Source organism: Oncorhynchus masou, chromosome 10 (genome assembly GCF_036934945.1).
Source record: "Oncorhynchus masou masou isolate Uvic2021 chromosome 10, UVic_Omas_1.1, whole genome shotgun sequence".
NCBI classification, from domain to species: Eukaryota; Metazoa; Chordata; class Actinopteri; order Salmoniformes; family Salmonidae; genus Oncorhynchus; species Oncorhynchus masou.
The window spans coordinates 49,703,423-49,725,671 of NC_088221.1; the positions used below are offsets into that span (position 1 = coordinate 49,703,423).

Sequence of the window (22,249 nt, forward strand, 5' to 3'; positions counted from 1 at the left end):
CCCTGAAGCTACATACATTCCTGACCACGTAATAGAAATTCCTAGTACTATCACTTCCACTGAGTGAGTAAAACACAAATTATTTATTTACCTCAAAGTTGTTTCTTCTCTAAGCCTTTATTTACACTAGAGAGAGAAGGATGTGGAGAACAGGGAAGGGACAAAATGAAGGACAAATAAAGCATGAATGAATGAACGAGCACAGATGATAGAAAGCTTAGCAAAAGTATAGGTAGTTACTGAGAAGAACACAATGGATATGAACAGGAAGGAGGGAAACGGATGATGTCACAGAGGAGAGGGAGAGCCAAGGACATAAATCTGCAGTTTGGGATATGGGAAGCTGTTCAACGGTAATTTCAATTAGCAGGGCTGCTGTTTTGTTATTTTTTTCGAATCCCAGAATGAGCTTTAAATGCAGCTAAAATAGTAATCTGTTGGTAAGATAGACCAGAACCAGAAGCATGCTATGAAAGTTATGGTCTGATGCCAAACGTTCCTACTCAACACATATGTACAGCTCCTACTTATGTCAACAGAAAGCAGGGATAAAAAGGACAGTCTGAGAGAGAGAGAGAGAGAGAGAGAGAGAGAGAGAGAGAGAGACAGAGAGAGAGAGAGAGAGAGAGAGACAGAGACAGAGAGAGAGAGAGAGAGACAGAGATAGAGAGAGAGAGAGACAGAGAGAGAGAGAGACAGAGAGAGAGACAGAGAGAGAAGGAGACAGAGAGAGAGAGAGAAAAAAGCTCCTTTAAAAAAACGCTACTTAGCTCTTTGAATCCTTGCAATCCTTCTTTTTGTTGTTGTTGCATTTTCTATTCCAATCGACTATTAGAAGAGGGCGCGCTTGCTGAATGTTTGCTGAATGTTTGCTGAATGTTAAATACAGCAGCAAATAGAACTCACGGGTAGTTAGAAAGAAGAGCGAAACGCTCGATGGCGGTAGACTATAGCAGTTATTAATTCAGACCCATAACCATTCAGACCCATAACCATTCAGATGGTGGTAGACTAATAGCAGTTATTAATTCAGACCCATAACCATTCAGATGGTGGTAGACTATAGCAGTTATTAATTCAGACCCATAACCATTCAGATGGTGGTAGACTATAGCAGTTATTAATTCAGACCCATAACCATTCAGATGGTGGTAGACTATAGCAGTTATTAATTCAGACCCATAACCATTCAGACCCATAACCATTCAGATGGTGGTAGACTGTAGCAGTTATTAATTCAGACCAATAACCATTCAGATGGTGGTAGACTATAGCAGTTATTAATTCAGACCCATAACCATTCAGATGGTGGTAGGCTATAGTAGTTATTAATTCAGACCCATAACCATTCAGATGGTGGTAGACTATAGCAGTTATTAATTCAGACCCATAACCATTCAGATGGTGGTAGACTATAGCAGTTATTAATTCAGACCCATAACCATTCAGACCCATAACCATTCAGATGGTGGTAGACTATAGCAGTTATTAATTCAGACCCATAACCATTCAGATGGTGATAGACTATAGCAGTTATTAATTCAGACCCATAACCATTCAGATGGTGGTAGACGATAGCAGTTATTAATTCAGACCCATAACCATTCAGATGGTGGTAGACGATAGCAGTTATTAATTCAGACCCATAACCATTCAGATGGTGGTAGACTATAGCAGTTATTAACTCAGACCCATAACCATTCAGATGGTGGTAGACTATAGCAGTTATTAATTCAGACCCAGAACCATTCAGATGGTGGTAGACTATAGCAGTTATTAATTCAGACCCATAACCATTCAGGTGGTGGTAGACTATAGCAGTTATTAATTCAGACCCATAACCATTCAGATGGTGGTAGACTATAGCAGTTATTAATTCAGACCCATAACCATTCAGATGGTGGTAGACGATAGCAGTTATTAATTCAGACCCATAACCATTCAGATGGTGGTAGACTATAGCAGTTATTAATTCAGACCCAGAACCATTCAGACACATAACCATTCAATGTTCGTGAAGAGAAGTGAAAGCCTTCTGCATCTAATTCTTGTCCTATGTTGTTCAAGTCCTTAGAATTAAAAATAAGGACAATAAAAGTCATTTAATTTAACTGGGTAAAGCGAGGAAGGAATGAATGAAGCAATAGAGAGAGAAAGAGGAGGTAGGCTACGGACATTAGGGTAGATATTATCAAAGATATGCAAGAGATTTCAAAATTGTTATGACATTTGCCTATACTTGTAACTTTGTAGGATGCATGTGCTGCAACCTAATCACACGTTCTCTCCCTGCTTCATCACGGTTGGAATTATGTGTGTAATTCCAGTCCATATAACACAGTATAATATAATACAGTACAGTAATACAGTTCACCCTAAAAAAGATTAGCCTACTGATTTACCCAAAGGAGCGTAGCTACATGATGTTTTTCTGTCGTGCATAATGTGCAGTTGTCTACATCATATATTTATTGGATAACAGCACAATGACAAAAACATTTATTTTTTGTTGTTGCTTGGGCTCATTAGAATGTTCACGCTGATCAAAGCTCTGATCAAATGCAGACATATTTATATGCTTTAGAATGGTTTTGAATGCTTTAGAATGGTTTTGAATGCTTTAGAATGCTTTTGAATCCTTTAGAATCCTTTAGAATGCTTTAGAATCCTTTAGAATCCTTTAGAATGCTTTTGAATGACACTTCCGATTTTAGCGGGAAATACTGGGTTATCTAGTAGGAAAGTGATTTATTCTCGGGATGGAACATTTGTAAAATACCGGGAAAATATTCAACCCTAGTGTGTGTGGGGGAGGAAGAGAGAGTTGGAGAGAGAGCACAGTCAGGGAGCGAGAGGGAGTGGCTGAGGGCTGAGAGACTGCAGAGGCCGAAGAAGAGAGAGAAAGGATAGAAGGATGGGTCAGTGAATTAAATGAATGTGACTTTAGTTGTGATAACTAAAGATGACCTCTGACCTCAACGATGGAGTCCAAGTCATCTTTGCCGTACCACTCCGGCTCGTACATGTCAGACAGACACTCCTGGAGGTTCTTGGAGGATTCGTGCATCGCTGTAGACAGACAGAGAAACAGGCAGACAGACAGACAGAGAAACAGGCAGACGGACGGACGGACGGACAAACAGACAGACAGACAGACAGACAGGCAGGCAGACAGACAGACAGGCAGGCAGACAGACAGACAGACAGACAGACAGACAGACAGACAGACAGACAGACAGACAGACAGACAGACAGACAGACAGACAGACAGACAGACAGACAGACAGACAGACAGACAGACAGACAGGCATCAGTGGAGAGGATTGTACAGAACAAAATAGAGACTTATGAGCAGATAGCATGAGGGCAGATACAATGAGGGCAGAGTATCTTATTGAATCATGTTTCTGCATTAAACATCAACACCTGGCATCTAATTGTTACAATCTCCATTGAGAATTTGTTTTTGTCCAGGACTAAGCTTGATCTATGTCTGGAAATCCAGCCCTAACATGCTTCCACACCGCCCGCGTTGCGTTGCACGAGCCTTGCAAAATATTTACACATACATGCTATTCAGTCATTTCATCCAAACTGCTCGCGCGCGTCAACGAGCGTCTCCGTAGCCAGGCGCTAAAATAGAACTTGGCTCTATTTTTGACGCTTGACGCTCCGCAAGTCCCGCCTCTCCCATTACCTCATTGGTTTTTTCAGGAGCCTCTATCCACGTGGGTGATTGAGAGATGAACTGTAGGTTCACACTCCAGTCCAATTGGTGGTTTTAATGCACTTTAAAATCGGTTGACAACCGCCAATTCAAATCCATAGAAGAAGAAGAAGTGATTACTGGAAAGTAACTTTTATCTGTGGGTTTAATTGTCAGAGTAAAGAGGGTTTTGTGTGACTCCAAATGGGTCCAGTAAAAAAGGACCTCGCTAAATGTCCATTAATGTTTCATGTGTGGTTTTTGACCTGTCCCCAAATGAATACAGTTGGTTCAGAGTCCATTTTGATATTTCAACCTGCGTGTTTTGATCCGTGTCTGACGTGGGATGGACAAAATCAACTATGCGCTCGATGGCGCACGCGGGTGCACGTACATGCCCGGAGTTAGTCAGCATGTTAGAGTCTGGATTAGATTATAATCTTACTTTGTACTGCAGCCAGGTAGGCTCGAAGGTCTTTTTGCAGTTTGTATCCCTCTGTCTGAGAAGGAAACATAAAACATTTCATTGTACACAGATCATGGCTTTGTTGGAGTTTGTCAGATCATGTTTAAAAGACTAATATTGTTTGTTGACTCTTACATATTGCTTGTTGAAGTTGATCACTCCTTCCTCAAATGCAACATCTCTGGTCTCATCTGCTTTACCCAACTTCTGCATTACCTGGAAAAAAAATACATTGAACAAAGACATACATTTAACATTCATCTAGAGGTATATATGTTAAACAATCCTCGTCTCATTTATACAGGAGAGATATATATGTTAAACAATCCTCGTCTCATTTATACATGAGAGGTATATATGTTAAACAATCCTCGTCTCATTTATACATGAGAGGTATATACATAGCATACACCTAGCAGAGGGGGGCGGCAGGGTAGCCTGGTGGTTAGGGGCGGCAGGTTAGCCTAGTGGTTAGGGGCGGCAGGGTAGCCTAGTGGTTAGGGGCGGCAGGGTAGCCTAGTGGTTAGGGGTGGCAGGGTAGCCTAGTGGTTAGGGGTGGCAGGGTAGCCGAGTGGTTAGGGGCGGCAGGGTAGCCTAGTGGTTAGGGGTGGCAGGGTAGCCGAGTGGTTAGGGGCGGCAGGGTAGCCTAGTGGTTAGGGGCGGCAGGGTAGCCGAGTGGTTAGGGGCGGCAGGGTAGCCTAGTGGTTAGGGGCGGCAGGGTAGCCTAGTGGTTAGGGGCGGCAGGGTAGCCTAGTGGTTAGGGGTGGCAGGGTAGCTTAGTGGTTAGGGGTGGCAGGGTAGCCGAGTGGTTAGGGGCGGCAGGGTAGCCTAGTGGTTAGGGGGGTGGCAGGGTAGCCGAGTGGTTAGGGGCGGCAGGGTAGCCTAGTGGTTAGGGGCGGCAGGGTAGCCGAGTGGTTAGGGCGGCAGGGTAGCCTAGTGGTTAGGGGCGGCAGGGTAGCCGAGTGGTTAGGGGCGGCAGGGTAGCCGAGTGGTTAGGGGCGGCAGGGTAGCCGAGTGGTTAGGGGTGGCAGGGTAGCCTAGTGGTTAGGGGCGGCAGGGTAGCCTAGTGGTTAGGGGTGGCAGGGTAGCCTAGTGGTTAGGGGCGGCAGGGTAGCCTAGTGGTTAGGGGTGGCAGGGTAGCCTAGTGGTTAGGGGCGGCAGGGTAGCCGAGTGGTTAGGGGCGGCAGGGTAGCCTAGTGGTTAGGGGCGGCAGGGTAGCCGAGTGGTTAGGGGCGGCAGGGTAGCCTAGTGGTTAGGGGCGGCAGGGTAGCCGAGTGGTTAGGGGCGGCAGGGTAGCCTAGTGGATAGGGGCGGCAGGGTAGCCGAGTGGTTAGGGGCGGCAGGGTAGCCGAGTGGTTAGGGGCGGCAGGGTAGCCGAGTGGTTAGGGGCGGCAGGGTAGCCGAGTGGTTAGGGGGCGGCAGGGTAGCCGAGTGGTTAGGGGCGGCAGGGTAGCCGAGTGGTTAGGGGCGGCAGGGTAGCCTAGTGGTTAGGGGCGGCAGGGTAGCCTAGTGGTTAGGGGCGGCAGGGTAGCCTAGTGGTTAGGGGTGGCAGGGTAGCTTAGTGGTTAGGGGTGGCAGGGTAGCCGAGTGGTTAGGGGCGGCAGGGTAGCCTAGTGGTTAGGGGCGGCAGGGTAGCCGAGTGGTTAGGGGCGGCAGGGTAGCCTAGTGGTTAGGGGGGCGGGTAGGGGTTAGGGGCGGCAGCCGAGTGGTTAGGGGCGGCAGGGTAGCCTAGTGGTTAGGGGCGGCAGGGTAGCCGAGTGGTTAGGGGGTGGCGGCAGGGTAGCCGAGTGGTTAGGGGCGGCAGGGTAGCCGAGTGGTTAGGGGCGGCAGGGTAGCCTAGTGGTTAGGGGCGGCAGCGTAGCCTAGTGGTTAGGGGCGGCAGGGTAGCCTAGTGGTTAGGGGCGGCAGGGTAGCCTAGTGGTTAGGGGTGGCAGGGTAGCCTAGTGGTTAGGGGTGGCAGGGTAGCCGAGTGGTTAGGGGTGGCAGGGTAGCCTAGTGGTTAGGGGTGGCAGGGTAGCCGAGTGGTTAGGGGCGGCAGGGTAGCCTAGTGGTTAGGGGCGGCAGGGTAGCCGAGTGGTTAGGGGCGGCAGGGTAGCCTAGTGGTTAGGGGCGGCAGGGTAGCCGAGTGGTTAGGGGCGGCAGGGTAGCCGAGTGGTTAGGGGCGGCAGGGTAGCCGAGTGGTTAGGGGCGGCAGGGTAGCCGAGTGGTTAGGGGCGGCAGGGTAGCCGAGTGGTTAGGGGCGGCAGGGTAGCCGAGTGGTTAGAGTAGTTAGTAACTCACTGTATCAGACACCTAGCAGAGGGGGGCGGCAGGCAAGTTCAAGTCCCTGAGCTGACAAGGTACAAATCTGTCGTTCTGCCCCTGAACAGGCAGTTTAACCCACAGTTCCTGGACCCTCATTGAAAATAAGAATTTGTTCCTCACTGACTTGCCTGGTTAAATAAAAGAGCTCTTACTCAAAAATAGCTGTTTTATGAGTGGAAGTGACTTTTTCTTTCAAATTATAGGAACTGTTATGAGGAGAACGATGGCCCCCAATTATGACAATCTTTACATGGAACTCTTACACACATGATCGCATTCTCAACCCTTTCTATCCAAGATCAAACTATATCGACGTTACATAGATGATATATTGGCATTAACCTGATGTTCAGTGAGAATCTTAAAAAGTGCAATGGTCATTTTCGTTTCACCGTGGACTTTAGCGTCAGCTTCCTTGACATTCAGATCACCAAATAGAAGGACCCGCTCGTCACCGGTCTGTACAGGAAGCCCACAGATCGAAAGACGCTTCTAAGAAGTGATAGTTTCCACCCCATTCCTCTAAAGTAAAACGTCCCGATCAGTCAGTTTAAACGTGTCTGTCGAATCTGTAGCACTTTCTCCCAACAAAGTACAGTTTTGATGAACAGATTTCGGGATAGAGATTATTCCTGAGGAGTGCCTTCAATCAGCTGGGGAACGCATCATGGACACTAGCCAATTGGATAGCTTGAAATCCTTAGTACGCAAAAACAGACTGAACCGAGGATACAATGTTTTGTGGAATATGCTCCTCTGGGAAATGCCATGCAATATACAATCAAAAAACATAGGCACATTATTAGTTCAGAGCCCAGATGATTCAGTTCAGACCTCAGATGATTCAGTTCAGACCTCAGATGATTCAGTTCAGACCTCAGATGATTCAGTTCAGACCTCAGATGATTCAGTTCAGAGCCCAGATGATTCAGTTCAGACCTCAGATGATTCAGTTCAGACCGCAGATGATTCAGTTCAGAACCCAGATGATTCAGTTCAGACCGCAGATGATTCAGTTCAGACCCCAGATGATTCAGTTCAGAATCTAGATGATTCAGTTCAGACCGCAGATGATTCAGTTCAGACCTCAGATGATTCAGTTCAGACCCCAGATGATTCCGTTCAGAGCCCAGATGATTCAGATCAGACCTCAGAGGATTCAGTTCAGACCTCAGATGATTCAGTTCAGACCCCAGATGATTCCGTTCAGAGCCCAGATGATTCAGATCAGACCTCAGATGATTCAGTTCAGACCTCAGATGATTCAGTTCAGAGCCCAGATGATTCAGATCAGACCTCAGATGATTCAGTTCAGACCTCAGATGATTCAGTTCAGACCCCAGATGATTCCGTTCAGAGCCCAGATGATTCAGATCAGACCTCAGATGATTCAGTTCAGACCTCAGATGATTCAGTTCAGAGCCCAGATGATTCAGATCAGACCTCAGATGATTCAGTTCAGACCTCAGATGATTCAGTTCAGAGCCCAGATGATTCCGTTCAGAGCCCAGATGATTCAGATCAGACCTCAGATGATTCAGTTCAGACCTCAGATGATTCAGTTCAGAGCCCAGATGATTCAGATCAGACCTCAGATGATTCAGTTCAGACCTCAGATGATTCAGTTCAGACCCCAGATGATTACGTTCAGAGCCCAGATGATTCAGATCAGACCTCAGATGATTCAGTTCAGACCTCAGATGATTCAGTTCAGATATTACTAGATATTATCTAGCGTGTCCTGCGTTGCATATAATCTCACACGAGCATACAAGCATACAAGTATCTGACTGAGCGGTGGTAGGCAGAAGCAGGTGCGTAAATATTCATTCAAACAGCACTTTCGTATGATTTGCCAGCAGCACTTCATTGTGCGTCAAGCATTGCGCTATTTATGACTTCAAGCCTATCAACTCCCGAGATGAGGCTGGTGTAACCGAAGTGAAATGGCTAGCTAGTTAGCGCATGCTAATAGCGTTTCAAACGTCACTCCCTCTGAACCTTCTAGTGGTTGTTCCCCTTGCTCTGCATGGGTAATGCTGCTTCGATGATGGCTGTTGTCATTGTGTTGCTGGTTTGGGCCCAGGGTGGAGAGGGACGGACGCTATACTGTTACACTGGCAATACTAAAGTGCCCATAAGAACATCAAATAGTCAAAGGTTAATGAAATACAAATGGTATAGAGGGAAATAGTCCTATAATTCCTATAATAACTACAACCTAAAACGTCTTACCTGGGAATATTGAAGACTCATGTTAAAAGGAACCACCAGCTTTCATTTGTTCTCGTGTTCTGAGCAAGGAACTGAAACGTCATCCTTACATGGCACATATTGCACTTTTACTTTCTTCTCCAACACTTTGTTTTTACATTATTTAAACCAAATTGAACATGTTTCATTATTTACTTGAGGCTAAATTGATTTTATTGATATATTATATTAAGTTAAAATAAGTGTTCATTCAGTATTGTTGTAATTGTCATTATTACAAATACTTTTTTAAAATTTAAATCGGCCGATTAATCGGTATTGACTTTTTTGGTCCTCCAATAATCGGTATCGGTATCGGCGTTGAAAAATCATAATCGGTCGACCTCTAGTACAGATCTCAGAAAGCAAATAGTTTTTATAAATATTTGAATATTATTAGATTGGCTGCCTTCAAATAATGGCAGAACTGTATCTTGAACTGAATGTTGAAGATATAAATATAATGAATAAAGCACACACAATCTCCTATGCTATCTGACAGTCATATTGGATCTACTCAATACATTTCTATGCGAACGTTATGTAAATAAATGTCCATTCCCCTGAAAGTGCATTGCCTCAGGTGTACATAATCAAGTAAAACAAATTAACTAATGATATTTTGTACATAGAAGTATAAATAAGTTGTGACGCTCAACTACTGTATGGCTCTTTCAACATGCCACTGAAAAGGTTGAAAGCTGCAATAGATTTTTATTGTAACTGAAAATATTGCAGAATAATTCAAAGTAATTCGCAAACATTGCGAACAGTGTTCTACTAACAAACTGCTTAGTGTAAAGCCTTATTCAAATATTTCCCAGAGTGCCTTTCCTTTTTAGTAAAAATTGTAATTACTCCCCATGACTGTACTTGTTAGTGACATGGTTGTTGCATTCATCTGTTTTTGGTCCTTCAGACCAGCTAGTCAGATACTAAGCGAATATGTAAAAAAACATTTAGTTTTTTTTGCACAATAACATATGTATTATGTATTAAGGCATTATTCTGAGGGCCTAGTTTTACCCCAATATATGGGCCTAAAACTCATATACATTACTTTGCATCAAAACCATGCCTAACATTATCATATTTCCCAGCATGCTCTATTGCCGGCTTATTTTTTTATTTTTTTCAATATCAATGTTTGTGAATGTACATTTATTACATTTATTGATTAACCTTCTGCTACACAAAGATAATAACATAACATTTTCGAAACCTAATCCAATCAGGTAGTTAGATGTTTTGTCACCCATTATTGAAATGTTTGTTCCAGTTTAAATACCTTAGGTATATATAATCCACCCAATGTATGTAGTAACTCCCTTTCTATGCAATTATAAAGCACTTTCCTAAGTCCTAAGTAACAACACTGTTGATTTCTAATATAATCACAATGTTACTACACATGTATAAAAACTGGAAGCCAAGTGTTACTGTGTTACCTTAAGTCACTCACTATTAACATATATTTGTTCTGTCATTTTTAAGCTCAAAAGTGTTTCTCCTGTATTTAAATCTACCTATAGGCTCGATTCATATCAAAGAGCCCTCCCAACCATGTGCTAATGATCTTATATCTAGACTAATTCAACCAACGGTTGTAGTTTTTTGGTTGTTCATGACATATTTGGCAGCCATCAAATAAAAAATGTAAAATAACTTGCATATACTGTATTCTAATACCCCTTAAACATTTTTCTTCAACTTTGACATTACAGAGTATTTTGGATAGATCGTTGACAACAACAAAAAAGACAATTAAATCAATTTGAACGCCACTTTGTAACACAACAAAATATTTTTAAAAACGTATGAAATAAAAGGAGTGTGAATAGTTTCTGAAGGAACTGTACATGTTGTCCATCCCCCACCTCCCATCCAGTCATTCCCTCCCTCTGTTGTCCAATAGGGATGCAAGGCCACTAATATCATCAGGTCATATACCATTTGAATTACAGCTAAATTAGGCTTTTTATTACATTTTAAATGAACTACTGTATATCAAATCTAACCGGAAACGGAATCCTTTTAGGTTATGGGTGCTGCATGGAATGTCATCGACATTATTGTTATTGAATAGTCACTGCACTGTAGCAGGGCAGATTAGTGAATTAATTTAATTTGCAGAACATAAAATTGGTTTAGCTATGCAATTACTTATATTGCTCAATTTCAACATACATATCTACATGTTTGCGGCCGATAGGTATACTGTTAAAAGGATGAGTGTAATGAAATAACGGATGAATTAAGGACATATCCTGACGACCGTAGGCCTACTAGGTTTTTAAAGGTTGACGGTCATGATGATGCGTCATTGAGTCCTCTCCGGTGATGTCATTTGGATGGAACCAGATATAACGGAAAATAACGCATTTACGTTATTCAATATCTTACCTTCTCTTGGGCCCGTGTTAATTTTTTCTGCACGTTACTGGCAAGTTTCCCCGCAGTAACCCCCTTCCCCATCCCCATCTCTGCCATCTTGTCTTCCGATAAGCTCTCGATTCAATATAAGAAAAATAACGACTCTCTACCGAGGAAGAAGCGACATCAACGTAGACGGAAAAAGCAGTCACCACCCGTGATAGTCGGCCTTTGTAACGGTAACGTTTCGGAACGGGTGTCTGTGTGTGGCGAACAGACCCAGCGAATGGTTTTCCAGTTTCCAGCTATGCGTAGGGTGGCCTACCGTTATGTCCGTCAGATGATAATAATAACCAATGCAGAAGGGTTAGCCCTTAAAGCGACAAGCTCACGGAGCCCGCTGCTCAATCCAGTATTAACTACTGTATTTTGCTCTTTATGCACTTGGTGGCGACATTGCTTTGCTCAGCTCACCAAATACAATTTAAAGTCTTGCTTTTGGACGAATGTCTCGGCTTATCTTTTTACTGTGTGAGGAAGTACTGTAAAATCAGTACGGAAACACTACCAGACCAAAACAATAGGCTAGATACAGACAAAGGCCGAGGTTAGTGTCACTGCATCATACCTACGTACTGTATGTAACTTATTCTGTGGGAACGCAGCCGGTATAGCGCTGTCCGTGGTGCTGAATGACTTTTAGTCTACAACATTGGTACCTGTGGTGGTGCTGAATGGACAGCACAGTTGTGTGTGTGACAGTTGTGGACCAACGACAAAACACAAGGAAAGGGTTTGGCCTATATTTGTCTTCAAATATGCTCTATACACCCTATATATACTATACACACTATATGTACTATACACACTATATATACTAAATACACAACACACTATATATACTATACACACTATATATACTATACACACTATATATACTATACACACTATATATACTATACACACTATACACACTATATATACTATACACACTATACACACTATATACACTAAATACACAACACACTATATATACTATACACACTATATATACTATATACACTATATATACTATACACACTATATATACTACACACACAACACACTATATACACTAAATACACAACACACTATGTATACTATACACACTATATATACTATACACACTATACACACTATATATACTATACACACTATATATACTATACACACTATATATACTACACACACAACACACTATATACACTAAATACACAACACACTATGTATACTATACACACTATATATACTATACACACTATACACACTATATATACTATACACACTATATATACTATACACATTATACACACTATATACTATACACACTATACACACTATATACACTAAATACACAACACACTATATATACTATACACACTATATATACTATACACACTATATATACTATACACACTATACACACTATACACACTAAATACACAACACACTATATATACTATGCACACTATATATACTATACACACCATATATACTATACACACTATATATACTATACACACTATATGCACTAAATGCACAACACACTATATACACTATAAACACTATATAAACATAAAGTTGAAGTCGGAATTTTACATACACCTTAGCCAACTACATTTAAACTCAGTTTTTCCACAATTCCTGACATTTAATCCAAGTAGAAATTGCCTGCCTTAGGTCAGTCAGGATCACCACTTTATTTTAAGAATGTGAAATGTCAGAATAATAGTAGAGAGAGTGATTTATTTCAGCTTTTATTTCTTTCATCACAATCCCAAAGGGTCAGAAGTTTACGTACACTCAATTAGTATTTGGTAGGGTTGCCGTTAAATTGTTTAACTTGGTTTAAACGTTTTGTGTAGCCATCCACAAGGTTCCCACAATAAGTTGGGTGAATTTTGGCCCATTCCTCCTAACAGAGCTGGTGTAACTGAGTCAGGTTTGTAGGCCTCCTTGCTCGAACACGCTTTTTCAGTTCTTCCCACACATTTTCTATGGGATTGAGGTCAGGGCTTTGTGATGGTCACTCCAATACCCTTTGTTGTTCTTAAAACTTCTTAAGGCTAGGGGGCAGGATTCAGAAGTTTGGATGACTAAGGTGGCCAATGTAAACTACCTGCTACTCAGGCCCAGAAGATATGCATATGCATATGCATGGTAGTATTGGATAGAAAACACTCTAACGTTTCAAAAACTGTTTAAACAGTGTCTGTGAGTATAACAGAACTGATTTCGCAGGCGAAATCCCGAAGACAATCCATCCAGTAAAAAGTATTTTGAGGTCATTGGATTTTACAATGCATTACTATGGGGAAGCTGAATTATTAGGACCCAGATCGCAGTTCCTATGGCTTCCACTAGATGTCACAAGTCTTTAGAAATTGTTCAATGTTTTTTTTTTTAAATGAAGTAGTAGTATTCTTTGTAAGTGTCACTCAGGTGGACTCTAGTCTTTTGGTGTGCGTGAATGAGAGCTCTCCTCATTGTCTTTCTCCGGTATTGGAAATAGTCTATTCCGTCTTAAATTTGATCGATTATTTACATTTTAGGTACCTGAGGTTGGATTAGAAACGTTGTTTGAAATGTTTGGACCAAGTTTACAGGTAAGTTATTAGATACTTTGTAGGTATGTTGGGTGAGTTGGAACCGGTGTATTTCTGAATCAAACTCGCCAAATAAATTGACATTTTGGGGATATAAAGAAGGAATTTATCGAACAAAGCAACCATTCATTGTGTAACTGGGACCTTTGGCATTTCAAAAGATGAAGATCTTCAAAGGTAAGCAATTTATTTTATCGCTATTTCTGACTTTCGTGACGCATCTGTTTGGTTGGAAAATGTTTTTCATGATTTTGTATGCGGGGCGCTGTCCTCAGATAATCGCATGGTATGCTTTCGCCGTAAAGCCTTTTTGAAATCTGACAAGCGGCTGGATTAACAAAAAGATTATCTTTAATTCGATTTATTACACTTATATTTTATGAATGTTTACTATGACTATTTCTGTGTTTTGAATTTGGCGCTCTGCAATTTCACCGGATGTTTTCGAGGTGGGTTGCTAGTGGAACACCTACTCCAGAAAGGTTAAGCTATTTTGACACAACTTTGGAAGTATGCTTGTGGTTGTCGTCCATTTGGAAGACCCATTTGCGACCAAGCTTTAACTTCCTGACAATGACGAGACAGCCTATAGGAAGGAGGTCAGAGACCTGGCCGGGTGGTGCCAGAATAACAACCTATCCCTCAACAGGTCCTGTGTGGCTCAGTCGGTAGAGCATGGCGCTTGCAACACCAAGCGTCATGGGTTCGATTCCTGCTGGGGCCACCCATATGTAAAAGTAGTGGCCCCAGCTGACTTGTAAGTCGCTTTGGACAAAAGCGTCTGCTAAATGGGATATATTATATATTATTATTATATTAACGTAACCAAGACTAAGGAGATGATTGTGGAATACAGGAAAAGGAGCACCGAGCACGTCCCCATTCTCATCGACAGGACTGTATTGGAGCAGGTTGAGAGCTTAAAATTCCTTGGTGTCCACATCAACAACAAACTAGATTGGTCCAAACACACCAAGACAGTCGTGAAGAGGGCACATGACAAATAAACTTTGATTTGATTTGATGTCTTGAGATGTTGCTTCAATATATCCACATCATTTTCCCTCCTCGTGATGTCGTCTATTTTGTGAAGTGCACCAGTCTCTCCTGCAGCAAAGCACCCCCATAAAATGATGCTGCCATCCCCGTGCTTCACGGTTGGGATGGTGTTCTTCGGCTTGCAAGCCTCCCCCTTTTCCTCCAAACATAACGATGGTCATTATGGCCAAACAGTTCTATTTTTGTTTCATCAGACCAGAGGACATTTCTCCAAAAAGTATGATCTTTGCCACCATGTGCAGTTATAAACTGTAGACTGGCTTTTTTTACGGCGGGTTTGGAGCAGTGGCTTCTTCCTTGCTGAGCGGCCTATCAGATTATGTCGATATAGGACTCGTTTTACTGTGGATATAGATACTTGTGTACCTGTTTCCTCCAGCATCTTCACAAGGTCCTTTGCTGTTGTTCTGGGATTGATTTGCACTTTTTGCACCAAAGTACATTAAACTCTAGAAGGCAGAATGCGTCTCCTTCCTAAAGGGTATGACGGCTGCATGGTCCCATGGTGTTTATACTTGCGTACTATTGTTTGTACAGATGAACGTGGTACCTTCAGGCGTTTGGAAATTGTTCCCAAGGATGAACCAGACTTGTGGAGGTCTATAATTCTTCTTTCTGAGGTCTTGGCTGATTTCTTTTGATTTTCCCATGATGCCAAAGAGGCACTGAGTTTGAAGGTAGGCCTTGAAATACAGAAACAGATACACCTCCAATTGACTCAATTAGCCTCAGAAGCTCCTAAAACCATTATATTTTTCTGGAATTCTATAAGCTGTTTAAAGGCACAGTCAACTTAGTGTATGTCAACTTCTGACCCACTGGAATTGTGATACAGGCAATTATACGTGAAAAGATTTGTCTGGAAACAATTGTTGGAAAAATGACTTGTGTCATGCAAAAGTCCTAACAGACTTTTGCCAAAACTACAGTTTGTTAACAAGACATTTGTGGAGTGGTTAAAAAAATATTTTTAATTACTCCAACCGAAGTGTATGTAAACGTCCGACTTCAACTGTATACAAACTATAGACACCATACACACTATATACACTGTATACACTATACACACTATATACACTGTATACACTATACACACTATATACTCTGTATACACTATACACACTATATACACTGTATACACTATACACACTATATACTCTGTATACACTATACACACTATATACTCTGTATACACTATACACACTATATACACTATACACACTATATACTCTGTATACACTATACACACTATATACACTGTATACACTATACACACTATATACTCTGTATACACTATACACACTATAGACACTGTATACACTATACACACTATATACTCTGTATACACTATACACACTATATACTCTGTATACACAATACACACTATATACACTGTATACCCTATACACACTATAGACACTATATAAACTATATACACCATATACACTATATACACTCTAAATACTATATTCACTATCTAAACTATATACACAATATACACTACGTACACAAAAACACTATGTACAGTATATATATACTGTACATGCAATATAGACTATATACACTATATAAACTATATACACTATGTACACTATACACACTATATACACAATATACACTACGTACACAATAAACACTATATACACTATACACACTCTATATACTATATATACTGTACATACTATATACACTATATAACCTGTACATACTATATACAGTATTTACACTATATACACTATATATACTGTACATACCACATACACTATATATACTATATAAATTATATACACTAAATACACACCATATACACTATATTTACTAAACACTATATACACTATATATATATATTACATAAACAATACACAATATACACACTATATATACTATATACACTATACAAACCATATACACAATATATACTGTACATACTATATATACTATATACACTATACAAACTACATACACAATATATACTGTACTTACTATATATACTATTTACACTATACACACTATATATACTGTACATACCACATACAGTATATTTACTGAACACTATATACATTATCTATATTACATACACAATACACAATATACACACTATATATACTATATACACTACAAACACAATATATGCAGTATATACTATATATACACGTTTTACACTATACACACTATATATACTGTACATACCACATACACTATATATACTATATAAACTATATACACTATATACACTATATTTACTAAACACTATATACACTATATATATTATATACACAATTCACTATATACACACTATATATACTATATAGGCTATTCAAACTATATACCCAATATATACTGTACATACCGCATACACTATATATATAATATACACAATGTATAATATAAACACTGTACACTATATACAGTATACACACTATACATGCAATATATACACAATATACTATTTACACGATATATACTATACACTACATACACAATAGACTATTTACACAACACATTATTCACACTATATACACTATATAAACTGTATATACTAAAGTATAAATGATATACTCTATATAAACTAAACAAACTGTATACTCTATATCAATCAATCAATCAAATATATTTATTAAGCCCTTCTTAAATTGGCTGATGTCACAAAGTGCTGTACAGAAACCCAGCCAAAAACCCCAAACAGCAAGCAATGCAGGTGTAGAAGCATATACACTATGTACACAGGATATACTATATACACTATACACTATATACAAGATACACAGTATACATACACCATATACACAATGCAAACTCTATACATGATATACACTATACACACTATATACAAGATATACACTACATACTATATACACTATACATACTATATACACTATATACACTATACATACTATATAAACAATATACACTATGTACACTATACACACCATATACACACTATATATATGATATATTATGAACACTATATATACTATGCACTATATACACTGTATATACTATACACTACACTCTTTGTACACTATTTATACTATACATACACTATACTCTTTATACACTATATATACAACATAATATTCTCTCTACACTATATATACAATACATTATATACTATATACACTATATACAATATATACACACTATTTACACTTTATACACAATATGTACTGTATACACCATACATTTTACACACTATACATACACTATGTACACAATATATACAACACACTATAAACATTATACGTGCAATATACTATATATTTTATACACTTTATACACAATATAGTTTTCACACTATATACACTATGTTTACCATGCACTATATACACTAGATATACAATACACTATATACACTATATATATTATACACTATATACACTGTGTATGCTATACACTATACACAGTTTATACACAATTGTTTGTTTTTTTTTATCTCTTATTCTTATCCATATTTTTTTAAACTGCAATGTTGGTAAGTAAGTGTTTCACTGTAAGGTCTACCTACACCTGTTGTTTTCGGCGCATGTGACTAATGCAATTTGATTTGTTTTGATTTAATACAGTATATACACAATATATACTATATACACTATACACTATATGCACTATATATACTACACAGTATAAACACTATATATACTATACACTATATACACTACATATACTATACACTGTATATACTTTACACTATATACTATATATACACTATATACAATATATGTACTGCACAATATATACTATACAATATATACTATACACTATATATGCTAAATATACTACACACTATATACACTAAGCATACTACACACTATATACACTATATTCACTAAATATAGTACACACTATATGCACTAAGTATACTATACACTAAATACATAAATCAAATCTAAATCAAATCAAATTTTATTTGTCACATACACATGGTTTGCAGATGTTAATGCGAGTGTAGCGAAATGCTTGTGCTTCTAGTTCCGACAATGCAGTAATAACCAACAAGTAATCGAACTAACAATTCCAAAACTACTGTCTTATACACACAAGTGTAAAGGAATGAATAAGAATATGTTCATAAAGATATATGAATGTGTGATGGCTGAACGGCATAGGCAAGATGCAGTAGATGGTATAGAGTACAGTATATACATATGAGATGAGTAATGTAGGATATGTAAAAATGATATAAGTGGCATTGTTTAAAGTGGCTAGTGATACCTTTATTACATACATTTTTCCATTATTAAAGTGGCTAGAGATGAGTCAGTATGTTGGCAGCAGCCTCTCAATGTTAGTGGTGGCTGTTTAACAGTCTAATGGCCTTGAGATAGAAGTTGTTTTTCAGTCTCTCGGTCCCCGCTTTGATGCACCTGTACTGACCTCGCCTTCTGGACGATAGCGGGGTGAACAGGCAGTGGCTCGGGTGGTTGTTGTCCTTGATTATATTTTTGGCCTTCCTGTGACATCAGGTGATGTAGGTGTCCTGGAGGGCAGGTAGTTTGCCCCCGGTGATGCGTTATGCAGACCTCACTACCCTCTGGAGAGCCTTGCTGTTGTGGGCGGAGCAGTTGCCGTACCAGGCGGTGATACAGCCCGCCAGGATGCTCTCGATTGTGCATCTGTAGAAGTTTTCTGAGTGTTTTTGGTGACAAGCCGAATTTCTTCAGCCTCCTGAGGTTGAAGAGGCGCTGCTGCGCCTTCTTCACGTTGCTGTCTGTGTGGGTGGACCATTTCAGCTAGTCCGTGATGTGTACGCCGAGGAACTTAAAACTTTCCACTTTCCAAAACTTACTACACTATATACACTACATATACTACACACTATATACACTAAATATACTATACACTATAAACACTATATACACAAAATATACTATACACTATATGCACTATATATACCATACACTATATGCACTATATATACTATACACTATACACACAAAATATACTATACACTATACACACAAAATATACTATACACTATACACACAAAATATACTATACACGATATACACAAAATATACTATACACTATACACACAAAATATACTATACACGATATACACAAAATATACTATACACTATACACACAAAATATACTATACACGATACACACAAAATATACTATACACTATACACACAAAATATACTATACACTATACACACAAAATATACTATACACGATACACACAAAATATACTATACACTATATGCACTATATATGCCATACACTATATATACTACATACTATATACACTAAATATACTATACACTATAAACACTATATACACAAACTATACTATACACTATATGCACTATATATACCATACACTATATACACTATATATGCAATACACTATATACAGTACATACACAATACAGTCTTCACACTATACAAACTATATATACTATAAACTATATAGACTATATATACTATACATTATATTCACTATATATGCTATACAGTATATACACTATACACTTTAAACACAATACAGTATTCACATTATACACACTATATATACTATAAACGATATATGTACACTATATGAACTATACATACTATACACTATATATACTATACACTATATACACTAAATATACTACACACTTTATACATTATATACACTATATATAATACACATTCTATACACTATATTCACTATATAGACTATACACTAAATATACCATACACTATATACATTAAATATACTATACTCTATATACACTAAATACACTATACACTATTGTTGTGTGCTGACGTTGCTTCCAGAGGCAGTTTGGAACTCGGCAGTGAGTGTTGCAACCGAGGACAGACGATTTTTACATGCTACGCGTTTCAACACATGGCTGTCTGAGCTTGTGTGGCCTACCACTTTGCAGCTGAGCCGTTGTTGCTCCTAGACTTTTGCTTCTCACAATAACAGCACTTACAGTTGACCGGGGCATCTCGAGCAGGGCAGAAATTTGTTGAACTGACTTGTTGGAAAGGTGGCATCTTATGGCGGTGCTACGTTGAAAGTAACTGAGCTCTTCAGTAAGGCCATTCTAATGCCAATGTTTGTCTATGGAGATTGCATGGCTGTGTGCTCGATTGTATACAAAGGTCCGCAACAGGTGTGGCTGAAATACCCAAATCTACTAATTTGAAGGGGTGTCCCCATACTTTTATATATAATACCGTTCAAAAGTTTGGGGTCACTTAGAAATGTACTTGTTTTTGAAAGTAAAGCAAAAAGGTTTTGCGGCTACTATTTATTGAAGCTGCCAGTTGAGTGTACTTGTCCACTTGCTCAGTTGTGCACCGGGGCCTCCCACTCCTCTTTTTATTCTGGTTAGGGCCAGTTTGTGCTGTTCTGTACACAGCGTTGTACGAGAACTTCAGTTTCTTGGCAATTTCTCACATGGAATAGCCTTCATTTCTCAGAACAAGAATAGACTGATGAGTTTCAGAAGAAAGGTCTTTGTTTCTGGCCATTTTGAGCCTGTATTCAAACCCACAAATGCTGATGCTCCAGATACTCAACCAGTCTAAAGAAGGTCAGTTGTATTGCTTCTTTAATCAGGACAACAGTTTTCAGCTGTGCTAACATAATTGCAAAAGGGTTTTCTAATAATCAATTAGGCTTTTAAAATTATAAGCTTGGAAGGTTGCTGATAATGGGCCTCTGTACGCCTATGATATTAGATATTCCACAAAAAAATCTGCCGTTTCCAGCTACAATAGTCATTTACAACATTAACAATGTCTACTTGTGTATTTCTGATCAGTTTTGTCAAAAAATTTTATGTACAAAAAAATAAGCTTTTTTAAAAAACAAGGACATTTCTAAGTGACCCCAGACTTTTGAACGGTAGTGTAAGTATGTAATGTATATGTATGTATGTTTATATTTTTTTACTGCTCTTTGGATGTATTTATTGTTTGAATAATATATTTACTATTATGTATAAATGTTTCACTCTTTATGCGATGCTCACTGCAGAGAACAAGCCACAAATAATTATCACTGAATTATTGTAATGTTTGTTTATGTGACAATTAATCCTGGCGATTTGCCACGAACATAAAATGCACTTCATTCATTCACAAGTTTAAGATAGATCTGGCTAATGGAATGACTTTCAGTGACTGACATAACAAGAGGAAAAACTGCTGATGCACAATCATTTTTCGAACTTTAACCTCGGTGTATTCTACTATTTTTTAACTTGACACAGTAAATTGAGACCCCCGACTAAGTTCACAGTGGCCTGAAGCCCTAAGCGACCGCTTATGTCGCTCATGCCTGGAACCGGTCTTTCCTGCTCTTGCTCTCCACCCATTGATATTCTCCTCTGTGCTGCTGTATTCTTACAACCCCGCGTTCTTGTCCAAATGGTATCATCCAAGGAAAGCTGGGGCTGCACGATGCTTGCATGGGAAGCGTGAACACAAAGAAACCACAGC

General features: G+C 39.3%; 1 protein-coding gene across 2 annotated transcripts in view; it reads right to left on the minus strand.

Annotated features, from left to right (window-relative positions):
• The window catches only part of LOC135547718 (myc box-dependent-interacting protein 1), a 44,492-nt gene extending 33,060 nt beyond the window's left edge, over nucleotides 1-11,432 (minus strand). For both annotated transcript variants that reach the window (XM_064976963.1, XM_064976962.1), the window contains exons 1-4: nucleotides 11,133-11,432; nucleotides 4,308-4,388; nucleotides 4,152-4,206; nucleotides 2,975-3,069 (exon numbers count right to left, since the gene is read on the minus strand). In XM_064976963.1, the coding sequence (XP_064833035.1) occupies nucleotides 2,975-3,069; nucleotides 4,152-4,206; nucleotides 4,308-4,388; nucleotides 11,133-11,219 (318 nt within the window). In that variant the 5' untranslated portion in view covers nucleotides 11,220-11,432. The remainder of the gene's footprint in view (nucleotides 1-2,974; nucleotides 3,070-4,151; nucleotides 4,207-4,307; nucleotides 4,389-11,132) is intronic.
• Nucleotides 11,433-22,249: the final 10,817 nt, after the last annotated feature.